The sequence below is a fragment of the Mirounga angustirostris genome, unplaced genomic scaffold (genome assembly GCF_029215605.1).
Source record: "Mirounga angustirostris isolate CCGP_5_RB_7025 unplaced genomic scaffold, mMirAng1.0.hap1 SCAF_2, whole genome shotgun sequence".
Lineage (NCBI taxonomy): Eukaryota > Metazoa > Chordata > Mammalia > Carnivora > Phocidae > Mirounga > Mirounga angustirostris.
This window is the reverse complement of record NW_026991710.1, coordinates 195,506,310-195,531,467: the sequence shown is the minus strand read 5'-3', so window position 1 is coordinate 195,531,467 and position 25,158 is coordinate 195,506,310. Positions and strand designations below refer to the sequence as shown.

The window sequence follows — 25,158 nt, the reverse complement described above, 5'->3', positions numbered from 1 at the left end:
ATTTCTAGGTCTCGTCTTACTTGGCATCAAAGAAAATTGGAGCATGACCTCTTTATGGATTAGTTCATTTTCCTAGGCTTCTCTGACACCTCAGGCTCCTGACTGTCCTCATACTACCATGGTCACTCCTTCTCAGTGTCTTTCACTAGGTCCTCCTCGAATAATCAAGGAGGTGCTTCCCAAGACTAGCCTTTGTTCTCCCTTTTCACTATACACTATTTTAGCAATCTCATGCATTTCTTTGATTTCATCTATTGTTACCTCTATGATAGCAATGTCCAAAAGCTCAAGATTTCCTTTGTGAGGTATAATTTCTACTTGCATGTGGTACAGGAACCTAAAATGAAATATATCCCATACTGAAGCCATTGACTTCTCCCTCGAATAAAATTTCCTTTTCCTCTAGTCTCCAATCTTAGATTATGGCTCCACTAGATACCCAGGGAGTAGTATTGGACACAATCTCTCAGAACCACACAAACCCAACCAAGCATTGTTTTTATCTCTACACAGAACATGTAAATCATCGTTCATTTCCACCCCAATATCCATGCACATATCAATATGAACAACTTGAATTTGCCTATTATGAACATGGACTGTCTCTACATTTATTAAGATTCTCTTTGATATCTTTCCAGGGTTTCATACTTTTCTGCATGCAGATTTTTACATGTTTTGTTAGATTGAATATCTAAGGATTCCACTTCTTTGATGCTATTGTAAATGAAATTTTTAAGATTTTAAATTCCAATCATTCACTGCTTTTATATATATAAACAGTTGATTTTGTATAGTTACCATATACTTCGCTTCATATAATCGCCATGCTTTTGCATCAATATATGGAAGAGTCGGCTCTATTTCAGTTAGAATTTCCAAAAAAAAATTTTTTAAGTAAGCCCTACCCCTAGAATTTCCAAAATCCTAGGGGTAGGCACTGATTAACCTGGATACTGAATTTCTGTGATTCAGGAGGACTTAGAGGAGGGGTGCCACTGCCCATTAGAGGAGCACAAAGCTTCCTGCGCTGCACCCTACCGGCCGGCAGGGGGCGCGCGGACCCGCCTGCTCCGTCGCGCCGCGCAGGCCCGCGTGCAACGCATGCGCGTCGCGCCCGTTGCCCTCGACGCCGCGTCTGCACGAGAGCTCGAGCCTCGTTCTCTCCGGACGGACCCGGGAGGTGCCGCTGCGGACGACGAGGGCCGGCGTGTGCGGTGAGCGACACCCCTGTGCGGCCCGACCTGCTGGGAGGGGACTTCCCCAGCTACTACGGGGTGGTTTTCGTAAATAGTGGGAAAGAAACTCGTTTTCCGCCCTGCCCCGCGTGCCTCACTCCTTCCCGTGGGGTGTTTCACCAGGACTGACTTTGCAGGAGTGCCCGTTCATTGAGGGGCTTCGGGGGCGAGAGCGTAGCGTGCTGTGGTCACTTCTGCGGCTTCGGGGTTGTTTGGGGGGGGGACCCTCATACGGGCAGAGGGAGGGACACAGGCGCGGTGGGCAGAGGCGGGGGGCCGGGTGCGAGGGAGACGGTGCCAGGGGCGCGCGTGTTTCTGAACGTCTTAACCGCTCGTATGTCCTCCCATGTTAAAGCGGAGGGGAAACACCCTGAGAAGTTGCACAGTAGGTGCCTTAAGACTCAGAAAATTACTTTAAGTGTAAATAAGCTGAGCGAATGTTGGTATCTTAAATCCACTGGAGACAAAGACTGAAAATGATTTGCTTAATTAGAGGCAAACGGCTTGCTGAGATTTATCTTGATTGGCATCCACGTTAAACAAGGTCTGTCTTCGGATTCTAAAGTACAGGAGGCTCCCAGCTTCGTGAAAAGGGGGTCTGTAAACAAGTCTGCTGCCGTTTGGAGAGACAGAATGAACTGAGTTCATGAGTGTGGTGACAGCGTACTCGGTAATGATGAAGTTTCACAGTTGTTTTGCAGTCTCTTTGGGGTCTTGTGAATAGTGGAGACAATTTTCTTCAGGCGGATGCAACTTCTTTTATTTTGCCAAGTAATTTTAAATCTGCTGATAATTATTTATTCTGACTACAGGCAAAAAGGTGAAAACCTTAGATGTTAAATATAACAAAATAGGTACAAATTTGCATGCAGAAAACTGAAACATTGTGGAAGGTTATCAAAGACAGAGTCTTACTAATTGGAGAGTTATTCCTCGTTCATGATAGGCAAGTGTCGTTCAGTATATTATACTATTGTTAAGATGACGCATCTTCCCAAATTTACCAGTAAATTCAATGCCATCGGAATCAAAATCCCAGCAAGGTATTTTGTAGATTTTTAAAACTGTTTCTAAAGTTAGAATAACCTACAAAATTAGGAAGAACAGGTTGAAGATCCCCCACCCCCTTCCTAATTCCAGAAATTCACCTAAAGCTATATCATGATTAGAGCAGGACATTGGCAATAGAATAGACACAGCGATAAATGGAGCAGAATTAAGGGCCTGAAAAATAGACCCATTCAAATAGTCAGCTGAACTTTGCCACCTGAGCAAAGGCAGTGTGGTGGAGGATCGGGTGTTCAGTGAGAAGCGCAGTGACTGTTTGTGTGGAAAAATGAACACACACAAATTTCACCACACACCAAAACTTACTTCCATAAACTTAAAAGTAAAATGCAAAACTTAAAAAATTCTAGGAAAAAAAAAAAGTAAGAAAATCTCTTCTTGAATTTGGGTGTAGAGGTAAGTTTTGTATACACCACCAAGAGCATGATCCATGAAAGAGAAAAACTGTTACAGTGAATTCCATCACAATTAAAATGTGACTCTGCGGAAGATCTGCTAAGAGAATAAAAAGACTTCTAGAGCAGACAGGAATCTTTGCAGAAGAGATATCAGAAAAAAGGATTTGTGTGGAAAATATGGTAAGGACTCATAAAACCTAACAAGAAAAAAGTTTTAAAAAATGTAAAAATGAGTAGAGATTTGAAGAGAGACACAGAAGATAGATAACAGATTAACATACAGAAAGATCCTCAGCATCACTTGCTATTAGGGAAAAGCACATTAAATGAGATACCACTTACTACTGCACATTAGGATGGGACTAACATTTAGAAAAATTGACAAAATATTTTGCAATCAGCATGGAGAACTACAAGGACCTCTAATGGGAATGAATATGGCACAGACACTTTAGAAGACAGTCTGGCAGTTTCTTACAATGCAAACATAGTCTGATTTTGCCCGTAATCATTGTACTTCTAGATGTTTACCCATCTGGACCAAAAACTTACTCCCACACCAAAAGCAGCACGCAAATATTTACAGAAGCTTTATCATGAAGGCCCCAAACTGGAAGGAACCAAGATGTTCTTCAGTAGGTGAATATATAACCAAAACCAAAATTTATAACCATGAAATGGAATACTATCCAGCAATGGAAAGCACTGAACCATGAAGCCACATGAAGACATGGATGAATGTACATGCATATTTCTAAGTAGAAGAAGCCAATCTGAAAATGATACATAATGTATTATCTCTTTATGTATGCTCTAGAAGATGCAAAACTATAGAAATGCTAAATAGATCAGTAGTTACCAGGGGTCTGTGAAAGGAGGACATTGAGTAAGTGGAACATTCTGTATGATACCTTAATGGTGGGTACCAGCCACTATGCATTTGTCAAATGCCATACAGTTTTACAGCAAAAATAGTAAATCTTAATTACATTTGAAAATAATCACTTGGGAGGTAGATGAATCCCAAGATGAAATAATGTTATAGAATAATTTCATTAAAAAGTATGAAAAAACTATAGGTGGAAGAAAGAAGGGGCTGACCTAAGTAACTTGGAATAACTGGAATCTGTAAGACCAAACCCAAAAGGAATTGTTACATAAACAGTGTATTCTATTTGATAAGGTTCTATGAAATATTATCCACAACTAATAAATGGTGAGAATGAGTTGCTTAAAGTCACACAGCTCCTAAGTGGTAGAGATGGTCTTCAGACCGTGCAGCATGTAGTTCCAGAGTGTGCTTCTGGAACCAGTGCCTCGCACTGCTGCTTCTCAAGACAAGATCTGGATACAACACCCACCAGACTCTGAGGTCAGGGGTAATTCTGTTGTGTTCATCACTGCATCCTGAGCTCTCAGACCAATGCCTGGTACATTTCATGTACAGAGTTTTTGTTGAATAAAACTTATCCCAGAGAAATGCATGCTAATACTTTTTATATTGTAGTTTGTCTAGAAAATAAAGGTAGGGGTATTTAAATACGTTACACATGATAATGGGTATTGTCTCTAAATACAAGGCAGTTAGTTGGGTGCTTCAGGTAGTAAAATAAAATGAAAATGAATCTTTCAGGAAAAATGGTTCAGAATTTGGATACAACATATTTACCTATTTTTAGTAAGATTTTTTTTAGAGAGTATAAGTAAGTCAAAATCTTGAAATGACAGGAAAAGCAGAACTGAACTAGGAAAACAAAAATTGCAAAAGTTGGAGAATGAGCTCTTGGTAGTTTAGGTAATTGGGCAAAGGCTTAATGAAGAAAAACTACTTAATTTCGGTAAACAGGCTGGTGATGTTTTGGCTTGCACACCTCCCATACCCCACTCCCCAGCTCTGTGGCCACCATGAGGACAGGGGTCCACACTCCTGGGACAGTGTGCTCGTGCCAGCAAGACTGATTGTTCTCAGAGAATCGTGGTCGTGTGTTCTGACCTCTTTGGGGGCTCCACGAGGGGCAGACTCAGGGGCTTCCCTTTGTTTCAGCTGCCTCAGAACTTTAAGGAGCTCCTGGGTGGCACTGTCAAGAGCATTTCAATGAAATATACCAGCAGCACCTGTCTGGGAAGGGATCAGCCAGAGGGGCCAGAGGGAGGCAGACCGAAAAGCCTGGGAAGGAAGATGCTGGGACATAATTGAGGGACGAAGGGCACTGAAAATCTCCTGTGCGCTGGGCAGTCTAAAGGCCATGCTGATGCCCACGGCTAACACCTGAGAGCACCATGTGAGTTGGCCTTCAGCACTGGCGCAAGGGCAAGTGAAGGGATGACGGAGTTAACTCCCTGCCTAAGCTCTGGAGCAGAGCACCAGCATGGGGGCGGGCGGTCTGCAGTGACTGGCAGAGCACCTCGTCGTGGTCTGGCTCCAGGCATTGCAGGAGCTCTCTCTCAAATCACAAGGGGCCCACCAGGCTAACAGAGCAGACTTCAGGGCCACACGCAACAAAGAGCTATTACAAACAGTTGAGAAAAATCATTAAACAAGTACAACCCTCATAACGTAGCAAATACAAACACAGCAAAGGCAGGAGAATCGGATTTCCAGAGACACGTTGTAATATTTAAAATATCCAGTACTCAACAAAAAATTGAGCCATATAAAGAAACAAGAATGTACACCCCACTCTCAGGAAAAGAAAATTGAACAGACATAGTCTCTGAGGAAGCACCGACCTTGGACTTACTAGACAGAGGCTTTAAAACCAACAGTTCAGTGATGCTCAAAGAACTGAAGGAAACAATTGTTTCACCAAATGGAGAGTTTCAGTAAAGAGATAGAAATTTTAAAATGGAATCAAATAGAAATTCTGGAGCTGAAAAGTACAACTGAAATGAAAAATAAAAGGTTGCAGCATTGGATTTGAGCAGGCAAAAGAAATAACCAGTGAATATGAAGAAAAATCTATTGAAATTATCAAGTAGTTTATAAATGAGCCAAAGATGGTCCCCGTATTTTTACTTCTTTGCAGCAGGCCAGGCCCATGAGCTTAAAAACTCACCAGTGCCAAATTCACATTTTTACACTGAGTTGTTATGAACGGCTGGAATTAGCAGATTTTTAACCATTCAGAGCCTGTGTGTCGTGCATACAGTGACACTGTACCCACTGTCCGCTCGCCATTAAGGTAATCTGTGGACCGTGCAAGTCTCTCAGCTGCTGCTAGCCGGTCCCCCCTCCCCCTGTCGTTCTGACCCAGAGACTCCCCATCTGTGACTGACACTTCCATCTGGACGGTGAAGACCCCTCTCCCCCAGGAGCTCCCTTTCCATCCTCCCCTTCTGGATGGTGGCCCCACACTGTTGCCTCTGGAAGGAGTTGACTTGTGTGGGACTTCCCTTTACAGCAAGTCGTCAGTGTGTCACCCAAACAAAGCTAGTTGTGCGGTTCTGTCACCTTGTAGTTCTGTAATTTTCCTTTATCTGCCACGAAGATCTCAGTACAGCTGCCCAGTGCACTTACAGGCCTAGGTCAGTGGAGATAAAGCCCACTGGGACATGGCCTCCTCTGAGAAGGGGGTGTGTGCATCAATCTTAGGGGTCCCAAAACCAGCACAGGCCCCACCCCCAGCAGGCTCCAGGACCAGCCCCTCCCTTCCTGGAGACACACTGGGGCAGAGCATGTGTGATTCCTGGTTGAGCCACCAGATAGGTCTCAAATTTAGTTGAGGCCTGGAATTACACCTAAAACCAACTATAGCATGGAGGTAAATTACATATTGTTGTAAGCAGATCAAATATAGTAATACATCCTGATTATATTTTTAAGAATGATGAAATATTTCAATATAAAAATAAGGCAGAGTGGTATATTCACATTTCAGATTAATTTGTAAAATATTATTTGCCAACACCAAGTACCTATTATGTGTAGTAACTTGGGGGGTGTGCAGTACCAACTCATTAGTCTTCAGTCGTCACAATACTTTTTTTTTTTTTTTTTTAAGTCTTCACAGCAACTCTTAAGATGAAGGCACTAAGCATACTTCCACTTTAGAACTGAGGAAAATGAGTCACAGAAAGGTTCAGTAACGAAATCTCATTGGCTGTAACAGTGGAAATTAGAACCCATGTTTTATCCCGAGGGTCTGAACTTCTAATCACTCATTTGCTCCCTTCAACCCTTGGTCACACCTCCCTGTGTCCCCGCCTGATCACACACCCTGCCTCTCCAGCCAGGGTGCCAAGATACTGGATATTGATTGCTCATTGTCCTCACATGTGACTTACTCACCCTGGCTACACGGTAGAATCACTTGTGGATATTTTTAAAAAATGATCAGTTCCATCCAGAGATGTGATCATTTAATTGGTCTCAGTTAAGATTCTGGGATTGTGTCATCTTGGAAAGAGAACAAATCAGCTCGGTTGTCTCTAGAGAACATCTCCCCTTGAGGTTTGGGTCCAGTATTGGGGTTTGTTGAAGGGCAGTCCGTTTCCAAGCCCTGGGACCAAAGCCAGGGAGACTGCCTTTGTGAGAACTTTCATTTTGTTTGGAGAATACATTAATTTTAAGGGCTTATGTGCTGTCTGATAGGTTAGGGGATTTTATTGTTTTAGAGTTTTCTTTGCAGGACTGCTGTGGGGGTGCATAGCAGTGGCTCTGGGGAACAGGAAGGCGCATAATTCAGGACTCACTTGCGTAAGATGTAAAATGTGGTCATCGTATGAGCTCCTGCCCCACAGAAGCTTCATGGAAAAACTCCAAGGAATGTTCTTGGTCTGGAAAGACTAAGTTTCCCAGGGGCACAGAAGGGCTGGACAACCTCATGGTTTACACTAGTATCTGGGATACTGCGCTCATGGTCCTACTAGGCCAGGCTAATAGCACAATGAGTAACCTATCAACTGGGGTGAATCCCTGTTATGCCACCAGCTGATGGTGGCAAGTTGGAATGAGTGGAGCTGATCTGTGTGGAAGTAGCTGTTGGAGAAAGGGGAAGACTCAGAGTCTTGTTGAGTCTCTAACCCACATACCAAGGAGTGCAGGCTCAAACCCATGTGTTTACAACTGCATAGAGAAAACTAGAACTTCAACAACATGAGATTTTTCAGCAACAGGGTTTATTGTATAAATATTTACAGGAAATAACGTATTGAAAAAGTATCTCTTACAAAACTGTATTCAATATGCATGGATCACTTTTTTGCATTTATATGCCACATTTTCCCCATCAGTAGTTATTTTTCTCAAAATCCTGAATTATTGGCTACACTGTGTTAAAGGCTCTAATTTTAGAGGTTTTTCCCTAGACTTAGTTTCCTGATACAAAATCTGTGTGAAGTTCTCTCCACTGTGATTTCACGACTGCCATCTCACGTAAGAACTTTAATGTTGGCTGAGAAATACGTGATCACCGACACTGAGTGATGTGTACAGTCTGAATCCTCACGTGTGCCCTAAATGCTTCTCTATGAACAAAGGGTTTCTCATGATTTTTCACTACAATACAAATTGTTATTCCTCAAGAGCATTCATCCTCTTACATCTTGTGTTAGTGTTTATTCAGACTTCACTGAGTTTTCTTGTGCGCACCATGCCTAGTGCCTGGCTGCATACTGTTCACAGTGATTACAGACCTAGGGGCTTTCCCCTGTGCAGGCCCGATAATGTGTTTAAAGTTGAGAACTGTTGCTGAAGCCTCTCCATTCCTTGTGTTCACAGAGAGAGTTCTCTCATGTCTGCTGTGGGTTTGCTGCGTAGATGTCACATGTAGGGACTTCTTTTTTTTTTTTTAAGATTTTATTTATTTATTCATGAGAGACAGAGAGAGAGAGAGAGAAGCAGAGGGAGAAGCAGGCTCCCAAGGAACAGGGAGCCCGATGCGGGACTCGATCCCGGGACCCCGGGATCACGACCTGAGCCGAAGGCAGACGCTCAACCATCTGAGCCACCCAGGCGCCCACATGTAGGGACTTCTTCCATGTAAGTTTGTGGACGTCAAATGAGTAAGAATGACTAAAGAATCTTCTACACTGAGTAGAGTTTCTTCAGTGTTCAAGTCCTCTGGTGTGTTTAAATGTTAAAGCTGTGGTTGAAGTCTCACCCACATCCGTTACATTTTTAATATCATGTTATCTAAGGTCAGAATATTTACTGAAGATGTTCATAATTTTCTCTCCATTGTGGGTTCCCTCATGTCGTCTAAGAGCAGAACACTGACTGAAGGATTTCCCACAAAGATGACATTCGTATGGTTTTTCTCCAGTGTGAGTTCTCTCATGTCGTCGAAGGGCAGAGCATTTACTGAAGGCTTTCCCACATAGATGACATTCATATGGCTGCTCTCCAGTGTGCGTTCTCTCGTGCTGTCTGAGGTTGGAGGACTGACTGAAGGCTTTCCCACATAGATGACATTCATATGGTTTCTCTCCAGTGTGAGTTAGATTGTGTTTTCTAAGGTCAGAGCTTTGAATAAAGGCATTCCCACAGATATGGCATTCATATGGTTTCTCTCCAGTGTGAGTCATCTCATGTCTCCTAAGGCTCGAGCAATTACTAAAGGCTTTTCCACACAGATGACACTCACATGATTTACCTCTGGTGTGAATTTGCTTATGTTGATTAAGGTACGACTGGTCACTAAGGGATTTTGGACACTGTTTACTGATATAAGGTGTCTTTTCTGTGTGAGTTAACAAATGCTGAGTCAATATGAAGGTATGAGTGAAATCTTCTTCCAAACCATTATATTCAAAGGGATCCTCTGGAGTATGAGATTTCTGCTTTTGGGAAAGAGATGAAAGGTTGTTAAAGCTTGGCCTACATATCCATACATTCATTTCTCTACATAGGAATCCTAAACTAATCATTCAGTGATAGTCTCCACTTAAAATCTTGTTAGTATTACTTGCATACACATGATGCGTTTGTTATTCCCCTGCATAAAGATTTTCTCTTTTGTAGCATCCCAACTACAGAGCTTATAGATTATAGATTAATTTAGAACACTTCAATATGTTTCAAAGACTAGGCATACAATCAATGTTTATGCAGTTGTTTTTTTTTTTTTTTTTTTTAAGATTTCAGGTTATGGTTTTGGGGCTGAGATTAATTTCTTCACTAAATTCAAACTATCCAAAACTTTATGCTCAAAAAAAGCTTAATCCCAACTTAATATGAATTAAGCTATTGTGCTCAATTACTAACACCCTATTTCTAGGTCTTTCATTTGGATGACCAGGGTTACTACCCATGAAACTTACCACTGGCATGATTTTAGATGTGTCCTTCCTGCTGATATGTTGTGTGGCTATCAATTCTTGTTCTTTAAGGGCACTTTCCCTGCCTAAAATAATTGAAAACAAAACAAATATTTAGAATGGCAGCAGGGGAATGAAAATGTTGAAAAGCACCAAGGCCCATGTGAGTATGTTTCAAAAATTGGCACTTTGATGGGGCAAATAGGTCAAATGAAGGAATACTCTAGGAATACTAATTCACAAAGATTTTCAGGACTGAATTATGAAAAAATTATAATGAAGGTAATAGGGAAAGAGAAGGGAAACCTTCAAAGAGCAATATTAGGCCAGGAGTTACTGCGTGAAAGTTTAACTTCGTTAAGTACATGAATATGCTTCCCTTAAAACCAAAAAAGACACTGGCAAGAGGAAACATAAACTGTGTTCGACACATGCAAGGAATAATGACAACATCTGAAGAATTTTGCTTCAATGTCCTTCCTCTACATTTTAGACAAAATCTTCAGTTGGTATTTACAAGAACATACTACTGAGTAGGCACCTCCTCCTACTGAAGCACAGGTTCCTGCTGCTCACCTGGACTCTGGCCTTGGAGAAATCCAGTTCCTTCTCTCCACAGCTCTTCTCCTTGCTCCAACGGGAAAATCACATCTGATTTGCAATGCTGATATCCTGTTCATTGAAAAAAGGTACATGGGTTTTGAATTCTGCACTAATAAAAATCCTCTCCTTCCCAAAAGCTAATTATCATCATCAAGTCCAGGACAGGCTACTGAGGAAGAATAAGGAGAACACTGAAGTCCAGTCCAAGCAACAACAACTTGAATGGAAAAAACACTGAAATCCAAATGTGTGTCCAAAATAGTGAAGACTTCTGGATGCTGATCCATGCCCAAATTCAAAGACAGAATGCAGAATCCTCAGTCTTTTCAGAAATGGAGAAGTTAAATGTCTCCACAGTGGGTTGAATATTACTTTCAAAAGACACCAAATAAACTCAGCAAGAATAATCAAAAATAGTTCTATTTTTGTCACCAGTCTAGCTTCAACCCTTGACATAGTGACTACAACAGAATAACTATTTAGAAAATGTTTAATCAGTTTGTTTATGCATTCAGAAATATTGACTTCCCAGTTCTGCTCTGGGTGTCAGAGACTGAGTAGCAACAAAGACATTAAATGGTGGTCAAAATTATATTCTAGTGGGGTGACAAACTAGATGTAGTAAAATATAAAGAAACAACTTTCTTTCAAGTAAGGTCTATGAAAGATTCAGGGTAGAGAGAGGAGTGGGTATGCAGGTATGCAGAAGCTGTTCCAGATACTTGTTGACTAACTTCCTACCCACCCATCTATGTACGTATATGCGTTGGCAGACTCACCCAAGGAGACCAGATGACGTATATTTTCCAGCATGACATCCCTGAACAGCTGTCGCTGGGATATGTCCAGCAGGGCCCACTCTTCCTTGGTGAAGTCTACAACTACATCTTCAAATGTCACTGATTCCTAAAACATCATGGATATTCTGTTTTAGACAGAGCATTCCCTATCGACGTCCAGAGTGGGAGTTGAGATGACAGCACTGAGGAAGAGGGTGGAGGAGCTGGGTGTATAGAAAGATCAAACTGAGTCTGGGGTTCCTGTCAGTTCATTCTCGGTGCTGAACTGGCATCTGCCTTTCAGATACATTACAGAAATACAGTCTGAATTAATAAAACTTTATTATAAGGGAATATCACATGAAGTGTGATATAACCTGGGGTTTTTTTTGTTTTTTTTTTCTTAAACAACTGATAATTATGGGGGCGCCTGGCTGGATCAGTCAGTGAAGTTTGCAACTCTTGATCTCTGGGTCATCAGTTCAGGCCCCATGTTGGGTGTGGAGCCTATTTACAAAAATAAATACATAAAATAAAGTCTAAAACAAAAACTGGTAATTACAATTTCTGACATAGGATTATAAAATTGGCGCTTGAAAATTCATAACTACACCTCACTTTCTGATTAACTTCAAGTAACTTTACAGACTCATTGTAAGGCAAACACTAACCATGACTTGCCACTTTTAAACCATGACACTCTTCCCATAGATGAACCTTTAATAACCTATTAGGAGACTGAAAGACCCAATGAACTAATGCATGAAGTTCTTCCTAAGTAAACATGTATTAAATACAAACCATTCGTCTATTACTCATTAAAATATTCAAGAACCTTGAAACCGCCTCTAACATTCTTCAGAAAGGAACACGCTTCATACAGAACTCAGTATACACAGTGTAGTCTTGTCAACTCTGCAGGCTCAGGTGTTCATAATAAGGTGTGTGGTCCGAAGAGAAGGCTCAGCCGTACGAGCCTGGAACCTCTGAGACAGCTGTACTGAAGGGTCCTAGCCTGACTGCTCCCGTGTTACAAGGACTCCTCATTTTCTCTGAGCCTTAGACACCAGTTATCACCTGTCTTGTCCCTCTACTAAAGGAGAAGAGAAGCCTCTTGACTCGTTTTGCTTTATGTAGTTCTTAAAAAGTTTCTGCAGGATCTTAAATTTTACTCTACTGTATACCCTTCTCCTGAATATATAGCCATAATTATGGACTTAATAGTCCCTATACACGAATTACAAAAAGGTAAAATATGTGACTGGGGGCAAGAATGGTAAGTTTCCAAAAGTGCAAATATATCCTCTCAAAATTTTAAAACTGGGAAAATATGAGTGATCCCTCATGCCTTTTGTGGCCTCAACTTCTCTTCTACTCCCCTCAACACTCCACAGCCCTCACCCGGCACCTGAAACACTGGACTCCTGGGAAGGCCTCTCTGTCGGACCACAGTATTCTCTTCCTTGCTCATCTCTTCACCACAACCCTTTATGAAAGGAGCATTAGAGCCAACACCATGATTAATGGGTGAATTATTTCCCAATGAGGATATGGACTGAGTTCGAGAAAGCAAACTTCTTTCTTCTTTTCTGTAAATACACAAGCTTAATGAAGGCTGGGATAAACTAGTGTGATATTAGGAAGGTTACTAGTTATTGAGGAGTTTCTGACTCATCATAACCATCCCAGAGTTCTGGGGAAATCTCACGGGAGCTCAGATCCCTGAGGACTTCCTGACTGCACTTGAACATTCAGGCCAAAAGGAAAAACTCGCCCATCTGATGGCACGAGGGTGTTATTTCAGCAGAAAGAGGCTTCCCTACTCACCAGTGGCTGCATTGTCAATAACTCAGTTGCCAGGTGCCTTTCTCTGGGTTTTCACTCGCAGACAGTCCAAGCACTAAGCGGGCAAAGCTGAGGATGGAGAAAGAAGCCATGAGACTCCCGTCCTGTGCACAATTTCCAGTTTCACCTGTCACGAAGCCCCAAACCTTACCCGGGTGTGACCCCCAGCCTAACCAACAAACATGCAGTGCAGTCCACAAGAAAATCAGAGGACTCGCTTCCTCTCCCATGGTCAAAAGAAGACTAGGACTACAGTTACTAATAAAAAACATAGAGATTTTATGAATAAGAACACTGAAAGTATTGAGTTGTATAGGTTAATTAGCCCACAGCATCCAGAGTTATTTAATTCCCTCCCTGATTCCAAAGCCTCGAGATCCCGGATTCATGCCTCACATCAATTTTTGTTTCCATCTGTACGTAAACACTGGAATTGCTCAGATTTCATTATTCTCATACCCAAGCAGTGGTTCCCCAGCATCCACGGTAGCCTTCTGGAGCCACACTCTCTTCCCACTCTCCCTTGCCCATGGATTTGGATTGCCAAATCTATTTTATGATAGGGTTCATCAATTCAAGGACTTACTCCATTTGGAGGGATCAGTGGCACTCATTCTGCAAGTCTGGTCCTTAAAATTCCCCTGCATCAGAAAGGAGGAATATATGGGTCATAATGTTCCTGTCATTTACTGTCCCAATCCTCTCTTCCAAGGACGTCCAGATAATACAGAATGGCTGCGGTTCGGGAGGAAATCTAGTTGCTCTACCTGATTATTTTAGTAAAGTGGTAACTGAAGTCCTTGAAATCCTGTTCTATGTTAATCTTCATTAGCTGCACTACGCCTGCATTTCATTATGATACATGTATGTATATGTATACGCACATTTACATACATACACACAAATGTGTGTGAGACACACAGTGAGAAAGCATGTATAAACTGTAAATTCTCCCTTAAAATACCAACAGTTAAATGTATTTCATGGGACAATGATGATAATGTGTCATAAACAAGAGTAAGATTAACTCACCCATTTGTACCTGAGGTCCAGAAAAAGGAAAAAAAAAGGAAATTTGTATCAAATGTGACTCTACTTTGATATTTACATGTATTCGTTTATTTAATCCTCACAATAAACCTGGTGATTTTATTTACCAGTTTAACAAATGAACAGAAGAGGTTCAAAAAACTTCAATAATGTAACAAAGTTACACAGCTAGGAAATAACCTATCTGTATTTTAATTTTGCTCTCCCTCTCTCCTATGCTCAAATTCCTTAAGGATTACCCACCACACCTAGGTTTTACCTGGAATATCACACCATTTCTGACCTAATCAGAAGTCCTACCATTATTACAATTTCTTCTCCTTACTTCTTCACAGAAATTACACCCCATACTCAGTTCTCTGTACACGGGAACCTCCGTGTACTGACCACTTCTCAAACATCAGGCTTTCTCCCTTTTCATTTTTCCTACCCACTTTAATCCACACTGACTCATTTTAACAGGTACTTACCAGGACCAGCACTTTCTATGTTCCCTGCACTATTAATTAGCCACATTTCCCCATCAAGATCTCAACAGCAGGTGACTCCACGTACCCGCCTTTCCTGTGACTGCATCTGACACACATGGCTAGTAAGTTGATGCTGGTCTAAAAACAGAACTACTACTCCTAGGGGTTTTCGAATGTGTCTGGCAACTCTAAATCATTTTTCCATGTTCCCATAAATATTTCAAATCTTACCCATGCCTTTTGATGCTACACATTCTCACCTTTCAAGAGGTAAGATTATTCCCTACTATACATACTGTGTTAGTTTGCCAAGGTTGCTGTAACAGAATACCACTCACTGAGGGGCTTAAACAACAGAAATGTATTTTCTCACAATTCTGGCCGCTGGATATGAAAGATATCGCCATGGTTGGTTTCTTCTAAGGCCTCCCCCGCTTAGGTCGTAGACTGCCATTCCCCCTGTCTCCACATGGCCATCCCTGGGCCATCCCACATGTCTGTGCCCTAATTCCCTCTTCTCGCAAAGACACCACTCAAACGGGATTAGGGCCCACCCTAATGCCCCCATCTTACCTTAATTGCCAGTTTTAAGGCCCAATCTCCAAATACACTCTGAGGGTTGGGACTTCCAACATTTGACTTTTGGGAACACAAAATTCAGTCTATAACAAAGATGAGTTACATAAGGTGACACACTAACTCAGTTTCTCATCATAATCTCTACAAATATTCCTACATTCCTATACATTGGCTATTCCTTTCCTCCCATCAAATAGAAGCCGTGCTACCTCTAAGTCCAAAGTCTCCAACAGAATTCCTTTCTCTCCTGTTTTGTTGAGAACTATATTATTGTTTGTAAATTAAATCTCCTTTCCCAAAAACCTGTCCATCTCTCTACAATCAATCCCCCATCATTTAAGTTCATTATCTCTCTTGTAACTTGAAGCAAAAATTTCCTCTGAACCTATTTTCTCTCCAGTTCCTGCCCTTCTAACCTCCCTTCAAAATCAAACTGGAAATGCAGTTGTCCTTCGCTCACATCCTCCTCTCCCTTTGACTTAAAAAGGCCACCACCATATATTGTTAACATCACTGATTGTCTCTCCATAAATAAATTCTTACATGGAAACAAAGAGGAGTTAAACCTTGACCTCCTTTTCAGAGCTTCTTCCCCTCTATAATCAGTCCTTCTCCCATGTCCTCTGTAAAGAATTCCTCAATCCTCTTGGAATGTCTCAAGACTTAATGTGAGAGCCTGTTCTCCTTTTATACCATGTCCTGGCAGGCTCATGCATTTCTTCAGTTCCAATTTTTTCTATTGCTGTCTCTAAATTGAAAGTGACCAATTTCTTTTCTGGATTCCCATTTCTGAATGATCATCTCTGCTTGCAAACTTACACCTAAAATGAAGTACTTCTTAAGAAAATAACTCCATCCCTCCAAATACAGAAATTACTCCTTTGTCTGAATCTTAGTTAATGGCTGGCTACATCTGAGTATTGACATTTATTTATTTTAAAGATTTTATTTATTTGATGAGAGAGAGAGACAGCAAGAGCGGGAACACAAGCAGGGGCAGAGGGAGAAGCAGGGAGCCCGACGTGGAACTCGATCCCAGGACCCTGGGACCATGACCCGAGTTGAAGGCAGATGCTTAACAACTGAGCCACCCAGGCGCCCCGGGTATTGACATTTTAAATGCCTTTACCAAACAAACACACCGCTATTATTTCTAACCTGGGCACTATTATAATTCTTCATTTCCAACCCCATCCACAAACTTCCCACCCCATACTCCTTCTACTCCAGTTTCAGTTTCAATCTCCGTTACATAGAGATACTTTCATTAAACTACAACCAAAAAAAAATCTACCTATATATGGTGGAGTTAGGCAAGTTTCCCTGTGACCATTACATCCGAGTGATAATAGAGAAAAATTCTATGTCCATGATAAGGAAACCTGCCCCCAAGTGCCTGCAGTCAGATAAACTATCACTTTCTGATTATAACTTCCTCCCTGAAATATAGGAGTCTTCTTTCCTGGTAAAAATTCTATCCAGTACTTACCCAAACCCAAACAGATGGAAAAGCTAATGAAGCCAACTCTTTGAGGATGCAACCACCACACAAAGGACCTCAGAGTTTCTTTCTTACTCTAAATAAATCACCCTTTTGAAGGTGATTTATCTTAGGCAGTTGATAACCTCATCAGTGACATAAATCAAAAGACACACCCTGGTCTATCTGGATGCCAGTCAATATAAACCTAACTGAGGCAGGACTTTCTAACAGAATCTTTTCTAATTAGGTAAATCATATAGATACAATTAAGGAAAACACATGATGCCCTTTCTTTTTCTCTAATGATACTTTTTAGAGTTGTTTTCTGAGCAGAAAATACAGTTCCTATATACCTCCTGTCCCCACAAAAGAACGGCTTCCCCCACTATCAGTATCCCACACCAGAGTGGTACATTTGTTACAACTGATGAACCTACACTGATACATCATTATCACCCTAAGCCTTAGTTTACATTACCGTTCACTCTTGGTGCTATATCTTCTGTTGGTTTTCAGAAATGTATAATGACAGGTATCCACCGTTACAGCATCATCAGAGTATTTTCACTGCTCTGAAAATCCGCTGTGCTCTGCCTATTCATCCCTGCCCACCACTGATGTTTTACTGTCTTCATAGTTAAACCGTTTCCAGAATGCCGTATAGTTGGGATCACACAGTATGTACTTTTCAGATTGGCTTCTTTTACTTAGTATCAGGCATTTAAGGCACCTCCATGTGTTTTCACAGGCTTGAGAGCTCATTTCTTTTTACCACTGAATAATATTCTAGTGTTTGGATATACCATGGTTTATTTATTCATCACCCCTGGAAGGACATTTTGGTTGGTTCCAAGTTTTGGCAATTATGAATAAAGTTGCTATATTTACGTGCAGGTTTTTGTGTGGACGTACATATTCCAGCTCATTTGGATAAATAGCAAGAAGCATGTCTGCTGGATCACATGGTAAGAGTAGGTTTAATTTTGTAAAAAACTTCCCAACTATCTTCCAAAGTGGCTGCACCAGTTTGCATTCCTACCAGCAATGAATTAGAGTTCCTGGTGCTCTATATCCAAAACAGCATTTGGCGGTCTCAGTATTTTGGATTTTCCTAATGACATATGATGTTGAGCGTATTTTCATATGCTTGTTTTCTATCTGTATCTTCTTTGGTAAGGTGGCTGTTCAGATCTTTTGCCCATTTTTTAATGGAGTTGGTCATTTTCTTATTGTTGATTTTTAAAATATTTTATATATTGTGAATAAGTCCTTTATAAGATGTGTGTTTTGCAAATATTTTCTCCCAGTTTGTGGCTTGTCTTCTCATTTTCTTGACAGTGTTTTTCACAAAGCAGAAATTTTTAATTTTAATCCAGTTCACTTATCAGTTACTTCTTTCATGGATCTTACCTTTGATATTATAGTCATTGTCAAACTCAAGGTCACCTAGATTTTTTTTCCTGTGCTTTCTTCTAGGAGTTTGATAGTTTAGATCTGTTATGTGCTTTGAGTTAGTTTTTTAGGAGTATAACGTCTGTGTCTAGATTCAGTTTTGTTTTATATATGGATTTCCAGTTGTTACCTGCCCTCTCATTGTTGAAAATACTTTTATTGTATTATTTTTGCCCCTTGGTCAAGTATCAATTGACTGTATTTGTGTGTGTGTTCTTTTGTGCTCCCTATTGTGTTTCATTGATCTAGTTGTCTGTTTCATCAATAGATTATATCCTTTAATTCTTCATCCTTCTAAAGGTCTCAAAAGCAACCTTCATCTCTTTTTCCCAGAGGCCTCACCATTTGGCGGACTTTGGTTGTTATGGGAAACACTGGAGAAAAGCTAAAGCAAGAGCTCTGTCCTGCTCTTTATTTAGATTTTATTTATTTGTTTGAGAGAGACAGAGAGAGTGAGCAGGGGGGAGGGGCAGAGGGAGAGTGAGTCCCAAGTGGACCCCAAGCTAAGCACAGAGCCCGAGGCATGGCTTGATCTCATGACCTGAGTTGAAACCAGGAGTCAGTTGCTTAACTGAGCCATCAGGCACCCCTCCTGCTCTTTATTTTTAAGAGGATTTGTAATCTGACAACTCTCAGACTCTGAGCATCATGGTGACTCCAAATAAATAGAAACATTTATGCTTAAAATATATACTCAGGTATTTAGAGTGTGTACATTTACTCCCAAGAAATAGAAAAACAATTCAGGTCTCTTCATCAGATTTAGATGACTGATCCCTAAGGACTGCAAAACTCTACAAGCTTCAAAATATTAGGGCTTCCTAGAATAAATTATGTAGCTTCATTACTGGTTTTCCTATAAATAGGATGTGCTTTGTTTTTGAAAAGTTTCAAAGAATTAGGACATATCTTAAGGTACATTGAGATCTAGAGATATAAAGGAACAAATTATTTTTGACGAGAAGTCATTCAGTCTACATTTTAAATACAAGCATTTGATTTAGAAAAAATTGTCAATGGCATCCTTGTTATCATTATCACTGCCACCATCACCATCATCCAATGCTGTGCACGAAGGCCAAAAGAATGTTGAACCAGGTGCTCCTGAGGCCATATGGTTCAGAGGTCAAGGCCAAGGCTCTGGTCTCAGCCTGCTGGGGCCCCAGCCAGGCTCCCCTCTATGCTGGGTGATGTACAAACTGATTGATGGCCCTGACTCCTTCCTAGGACTGTTGGGAGGCAAAAATGTGTTAATGAGTGTCGTTTTCACACTTGAGTCACTGCTGTAATTACTTACATCTGAGCCAATAAAGGCAAACTGCAGCTAAGTAGGCAGAAGTACAAGGGCTCAGAGGATTTGGGATATATCTGTGAACCGCTCTCCACAGCCACCTGAGCCCATGTTTTTACATCTGTTGTCTTAACATGTGTGTCTTTCTTTCATAGTCTTTTGGATGGATGGATGTCCCATAGAAATATAATCCAGTAAGTAACAGTGAACTGTTAACACAGAGGAAGCAGTATAAAAAACAGAAAGAGGGCACCTAGGTGGCTCAGCCGTTAAGCATCTGCCTTCAGCTCAGGTCATGATCCCAGGGTCCTGGGATCAAGTCCCACGTCGGGCTCCCTGCTCAGCGGGAAGCCTGCTTCTCCCCCTCCCACTTCCCGTGCTTGTGTTCCCTCTCTCGCTGTCTCTCTCTCTGTTGAAAAATAAATAAAAAATCTTTAAAAATAAATAAATAAAAAATAAATAACAAAAACACACACAAAAAAATGAAAGTTACCTTATATTCTATACTAAAAGTGCTGATAATTCCATGATACAATCTTGGGCACAATTAAAAACATAAAATAGCCACAGTGCAGTAGTGAGGAAGACTTGACAATAGCCTAACATCAGCACCAAACTTATGGAGCCCTGACTCACACCAATCACAATCCTCATAGGCTGAGAATCCCCTGGAGAATGTGGAAATGAGAAAGATGACCTAGCAGTCCTTCCTTTCAGTCTGGGATGGACACCAGGAGTCTGCATTTTTGACAAGCACACCAGGGACTGTGATGCTGAGTGGAACCCTGAAAAATGTGATAGAGTGGCTTATAAGCTAAAGACAAATTCTTAATATGGGCTCAGGTTCCCATCAGACATGGCCAGATCCACCACCTCATACTCACTCACTCATCCCTGGTTGCACTGAAATCATCATATGCCTTATGTCTGCCTCGTTCATGGGCCACGTGCCAGCTGGCTTTAGCCCTTTTACTAGAACCTCCCTCTCATCCCCAACTTGGCATTCTTGAACTGGCTTACTCTTTAAGAATCTGTTTACATATCATATCCCCTTTGAAGGATATGATCACCTTCCCTGAACATTTAGTCTAATGTGGGTGCCAAACCTCCCCATTTTCCCAGGAGGGCACTTAGGACACCTCCCTGCAACGGCTAGCCTGACTGTCTGCTCCTCTGAGCTGTGTGAACTTAGGGGAGCAAGGGTAACACCTGTCTTGGCTCATCACTGTACTCGAGTCCCCTTACATTGTGTGGGGAGACGGAGGGATTCAGTGAATGTGAAAAAGCAGTAATTTACCATCTAACAAAGCCCTCTGTTTAAGATAGATCAATGCAGGGCCAGACCTTAGTGCTCTGGTGGCACTGTTCTCACTCACCCTTCTACCAGAAGCAACACTTTCCCCTTCTAACTGAAACACAAAGGGATGGAACTACTTTCTGTGCTACAACCCCAGCAGTTTAACAATGAAGGCCTCCAGAGTGCAGGCTCAGGATCCAGGGGTCTTGCCTCCTAGTAGACTAGCCTGCCTCTGAGCTGGTGATAGGCCCTCTTTTGAGAATTTGTGAGGGTTTTTTTTTCCCTTCCTCCAATTCAGTGGAACTGGGTTTGGTTTGCAAACTGATTTAAGTATCAACCTCTACAGGAAATACCTGAATGGACTTAAGGTCAGAGGTCTTCCTGGGATGTACAGAGCTGTCCTAGAGCTGCTGCCAGGCTGCTGCACTCTCTGCCGGCTGCCTTGTACGTATGATGGCGCAGTTCTACCTGGGATAGCTGTAGAGGGAAGGCTGGATAAACCTGAGCAAATTCTCCTGAATGTTTTACCATGGAAATTCATGGGCTTTGTTTTTAGATTCAGAAATATTTAAGTAAGGATTTATTATTACACAGTGATGACTTTTCATCCAGAAAGCATTTTCTATAGACAAGTAAATATAAATGCTTGAACATTCTCTAGAGAGCTCAATAAAACTGTAGCTTTTAAATCTGGTTTTAGTAAAATTGTTTTAAAAACACAAATCGAGGGCGCCTGGGTGGCTCAGTCGGTTAAGTGACTGCCTTCGGCTCAGGTCATGATCCCAGGGTCCTGGGATTGAGTCCCACATAAGGCTCCCTGCTCAGCGGGAAGCCTGCTTCTCCCTCTCCCTCTCCCCCTGCTTGTGTTCCCTCTTTCACTGTGTCCCTCCGTCAAATAAATAAATAAAATCTTAAAAAAAAAAAAAAACACAAATCGATATATTATACTGTTCTTTTGTGGCTGTTATTTCTATGAAAAGCAAATTTCCTTGGTTAGATCAAGTAGATGTGAATTTTGTTCTTGCTGTTATCTTATTTTCAATAAGTAAAAGTCTCTGTGGCAATATTACTGCTACAGTAATACCTTAAGAGTTCAAAAAGATCTACTGTATTAACGTCAAGAGCAACTACCCTCATATTCCAGATAATTCAAGTCACGTGGAACAGTCTGTTGGCTTACTAGATCAATTATTTATTATATTTCTCATCAACCTATATACACTTTACTTAATAAAATTTCTGAGGCAACTGACCTTTATATGATGCCTTGGGAAGCTTATCAATAAATAAATCTTAACTGGAGCTTTAATGGACACCAGGCAAAATTCTGTGAAATTTAAATGTTCTGAATCAGCCTCAAAATAACTACCATGTTATGACTCATGTTATTATGAGGGAACAGTGTCACACGTGCCATAGAGCATGGGTCAGACACGTGACAGTAAAAAATGGCGCTGAATGTCATCCTTGGGAAGTCCCACAGAATCAGCAGCTTTGAACTTAAATGAGAGTGAGGTCCTCGTATTATTGTTACTTCATAGATGCAGTAAATGGAGGCAAAGAGAAGCCAACTATCCAAGAAGTGTCAACTGTCCGTTCAACTCCTCACTTCCAGGCAACTGCTTCCAAGCTGGCACTGGAAAGGCTTTGAGGTGGTCAAGTGTCCAAGTAAGCTCTTTTCATATTCGGGGCTTGTATTACATTTCCCTCTGACAGTTCCTCTAAACTCCTGGAGTTTAGAGTGTATAAAAATTTCCTTTCTGTTCTGGCATGGGACTGGAGCCCATCTTTTCTTTGTTTGAGATTAGGTAATGGCACTGTCTGGGTTTAGGATATTCTCTTCCTGTTGTTGAGAGAAATAACTTGTAATTAAGGACAGAAATAGTTGGCTCATTCTTCCTTAGACCAGCCATCCAGTAACCTCTCTTTTCTGAATTTAAACTGACCACAGCGTTCACTTACACTTACAATAGAAGTCTGATTTGGACTACCATCCACCCGTCCCCAAGCACTTTCATTATGTATTAGGGAAATTTCCAGTCATCAAGCTGTGGAACACAGAATATGTCCAAAGAAGCCTATCTCCTCCACACCTAGCGACCGAGTGATAAAATATCTTCTTACAGAAACATGTAAGGGTTGAAGAGGCTGGACCACTTCAACTGTGGATATCTGCCTTGGGGCTTCTGCCTTGGTAGTATCCCAGAACTCCATCAAGACTGAATCAATGCTGAATCCACCTAACTCTAAAGAGGAATGATGCTAATACGGCAGCAAGAAAGTCGTTCACAACCAGGGTTTTCCCTTGGGTCCTGATTGTGTAGAAATCATGGAACTTCATTCACCATCACCGAGGTCTTGAGCAGCACACAAGAACTTTGCAGTTCATCCCTTCTCAAGCAAATGGAACCGCTGTGATGGGGCTGGTTTCATAAGGGAGTGGGTTGATCTCTCAACTATAAAAAGCTGGGTCCACTCAAGAGGTCACTGAGTCAGAGGTAGGAGGAGCTACCCTAATTGGCTTCCTTAAAAGGTAAGCTAGAGTATCCCAGTGAGATTGTTCTTCCTCAGTTCCACCATTGTACTTCTACGCTGGGGCAACAAAGGAGAGTTACTAATTTTTTAAATACAGTCCTTCAATGCCTCTGGTAGTTATGTTTGACTTGGCATGTACTGGCTCCCAAGAGTTGCTTATACAATATTCAGGAGTTTTGTAAACTGGATGGTAAGCCCCTGTTAGCTTGAATTTTGCCACAGTATACAAGGAAATCAGCAATTGATATAAATCAAGACTTTGTTTCAGAGAGTCAGTTACCTACTGCACAAGTGCCAGAGGCCACTACCCTGTAGGTTTCCCTTTCCAACAGGACCACAGAATGTGGTTTCCTGCCTCCATTAGCAATTTCCTCCCTAACCCAGAACTCCCAATCCAGCAGAGGTGTCCATTTCGAGACTGTAAGTCTACAGATTCTCTTGAATTCAGTTATATCTTCCAACCCTGCTCTGTACAAAGTCTACGGATAACTCACAGATGGGCTAAGAAGCTATCTGCCCAAACATCTCATCAACACTGACAACATACTGGGTGACAGGTATTCACTTACAGTCTTGCCATTTATTCAGAAGACCCTACAAGTTTGCCATTATCATCTTCACTTTTCCTTTTAGGAAACCAACTTGGATAGGATTCACATGACCTGACAAAACCCAGAGAGCAATTGGTTGAACTACTGGCTCATATTTATCTGGCTCAAAAGCCTGTTCCCTGACCACAGTTTATGATGAGTTGTCTTCTCATGGTTTCAAATGCCTCTGAAAAATAGGAACCCCAGAGGGATAACCATTGGGCAGGAAGAGAAAGGATAAAAAGGATACAGGGTGTGTAAGTAAGGGTGGTGAGAAGCGGAACTGAGTCATTTTGTGTCTTCACTTCCACCCTTCAATGGATGAGTTTGGGCTGGGACTGAAGGGAACCAGAGAGTGGAGCAGAACTTTCTGCAGAAGAGCCTTGGTATCCTCTCTCCTGACATGGGGTATGGACTTCTAGGAACTTGAGGGTTTGGGGTCTGGGCATTTTAGGCACACAAAGAAGATGGGAGGGGTAGAGGAGAAGTCTTCAGCTGTGGGAGGAGTATTTGGCTCCAATGGCTGCAGTGAATCCATCCTTTCTAGTTGAGACTATACTTGGTTTGTGAGACCATTCACTCTCGTTCTGAGTTTCTAAAGCTTCTGAAGATGCTGCACTACTACTGCCTGTAGGAATTCATTTGAGAAGGAGTTCACCAGTTCTAGGTTCTGGAATCCATCAACTTCAGAGAGGGCCATCATGAGCCCCTTATCTGACACTTAAGGAAATGTTTACCATTTCCAGGAAATGCAGAGCTTTCAGCTGGACAAGGTCACCACCTGTCACTGAAGGCAGGAACAGCGTCCAAGCCAAGGTTCTATTGTAAGAGTAGTGAAGAGTAGTCACTTTCCTCAAAGATCCAGGACTTTGAAATTTTAGAGTTGTGTAGTTCCAGATTTGTCAGGAATTGGGGGAGTTTTGGTGACTGGGAGTTTCCTCAAGTATGTAACATGCAACTACAGTTTAGTCAGATGGAGGCACTTCTTCCCAACTTCCTTAATTAAAGCTGGGATGATTTCAGAACCATTTATGCCTCAGCTCAGTAGCATCCCACACTCAATGACAGGAACTCTGATCCCATGTATGGCCAGAAGAGAAGCCTTACCTGCAACAGCCAAACATTCTGATGATCAAAGGACTAAAATCAGCTGCCTTCAACTTGAATCAGAGAGTGGAATGATTAATGTTCAGGGCTCCTGAACAATGTCAAAGCTCCACTGA

General features: G+C 41.6%; 1 protein-coding gene across 6 annotated transcripts in view; it reads right to left on the bottom strand.

Moving 5' to 3' along the window:
- Positions 1-7,803: 7,803 nt before the first annotated feature.
- Positions 7,804-25,158, bottom strand: part of LOC123847816 (zinc finger protein 705A-like) — a 36,762-nt gene continuing 19,407 nt past the window's right edge. The window contains exons 4-10 of one of the 6 annotated variants that reach the window (XM_054508552.2): positions 15,282-15,370; positions 13,775-13,829; positions 13,171-13,257; positions 11,344-11,567; positions 10,538-10,633; positions 9,965-10,047; positions 7,804-9,484 (exon numbers count right to left, since the gene is read on the bottom strand). In XM_054508552.2, the coding sequence (XP_054364527.1) occupies positions 8,834-9,484; positions 9,965-10,047; positions 10,538-10,633; positions 11,344-11,377 (864 nt within the window). In that variant the 5' untranslated portion in view covers positions 11,378-11,567; positions 13,171-13,257; positions 13,775-13,829; positions 15,282-15,370 and the 3' untranslated portion in view covers positions 7,804-8,833. The remainder of the gene's footprint in view (positions 9,485-9,964; positions 10,048-10,537; positions 10,634-11,343; positions 11,568-13,170; positions 13,258-13,774; positions 13,830-15,281; positions 15,371-25,158) is intronic. The other 5 variants (XM_045879591.3, XM_045879594.3, XM_045879592.3 and 2 more) reach the window with 5 other exon arrangements.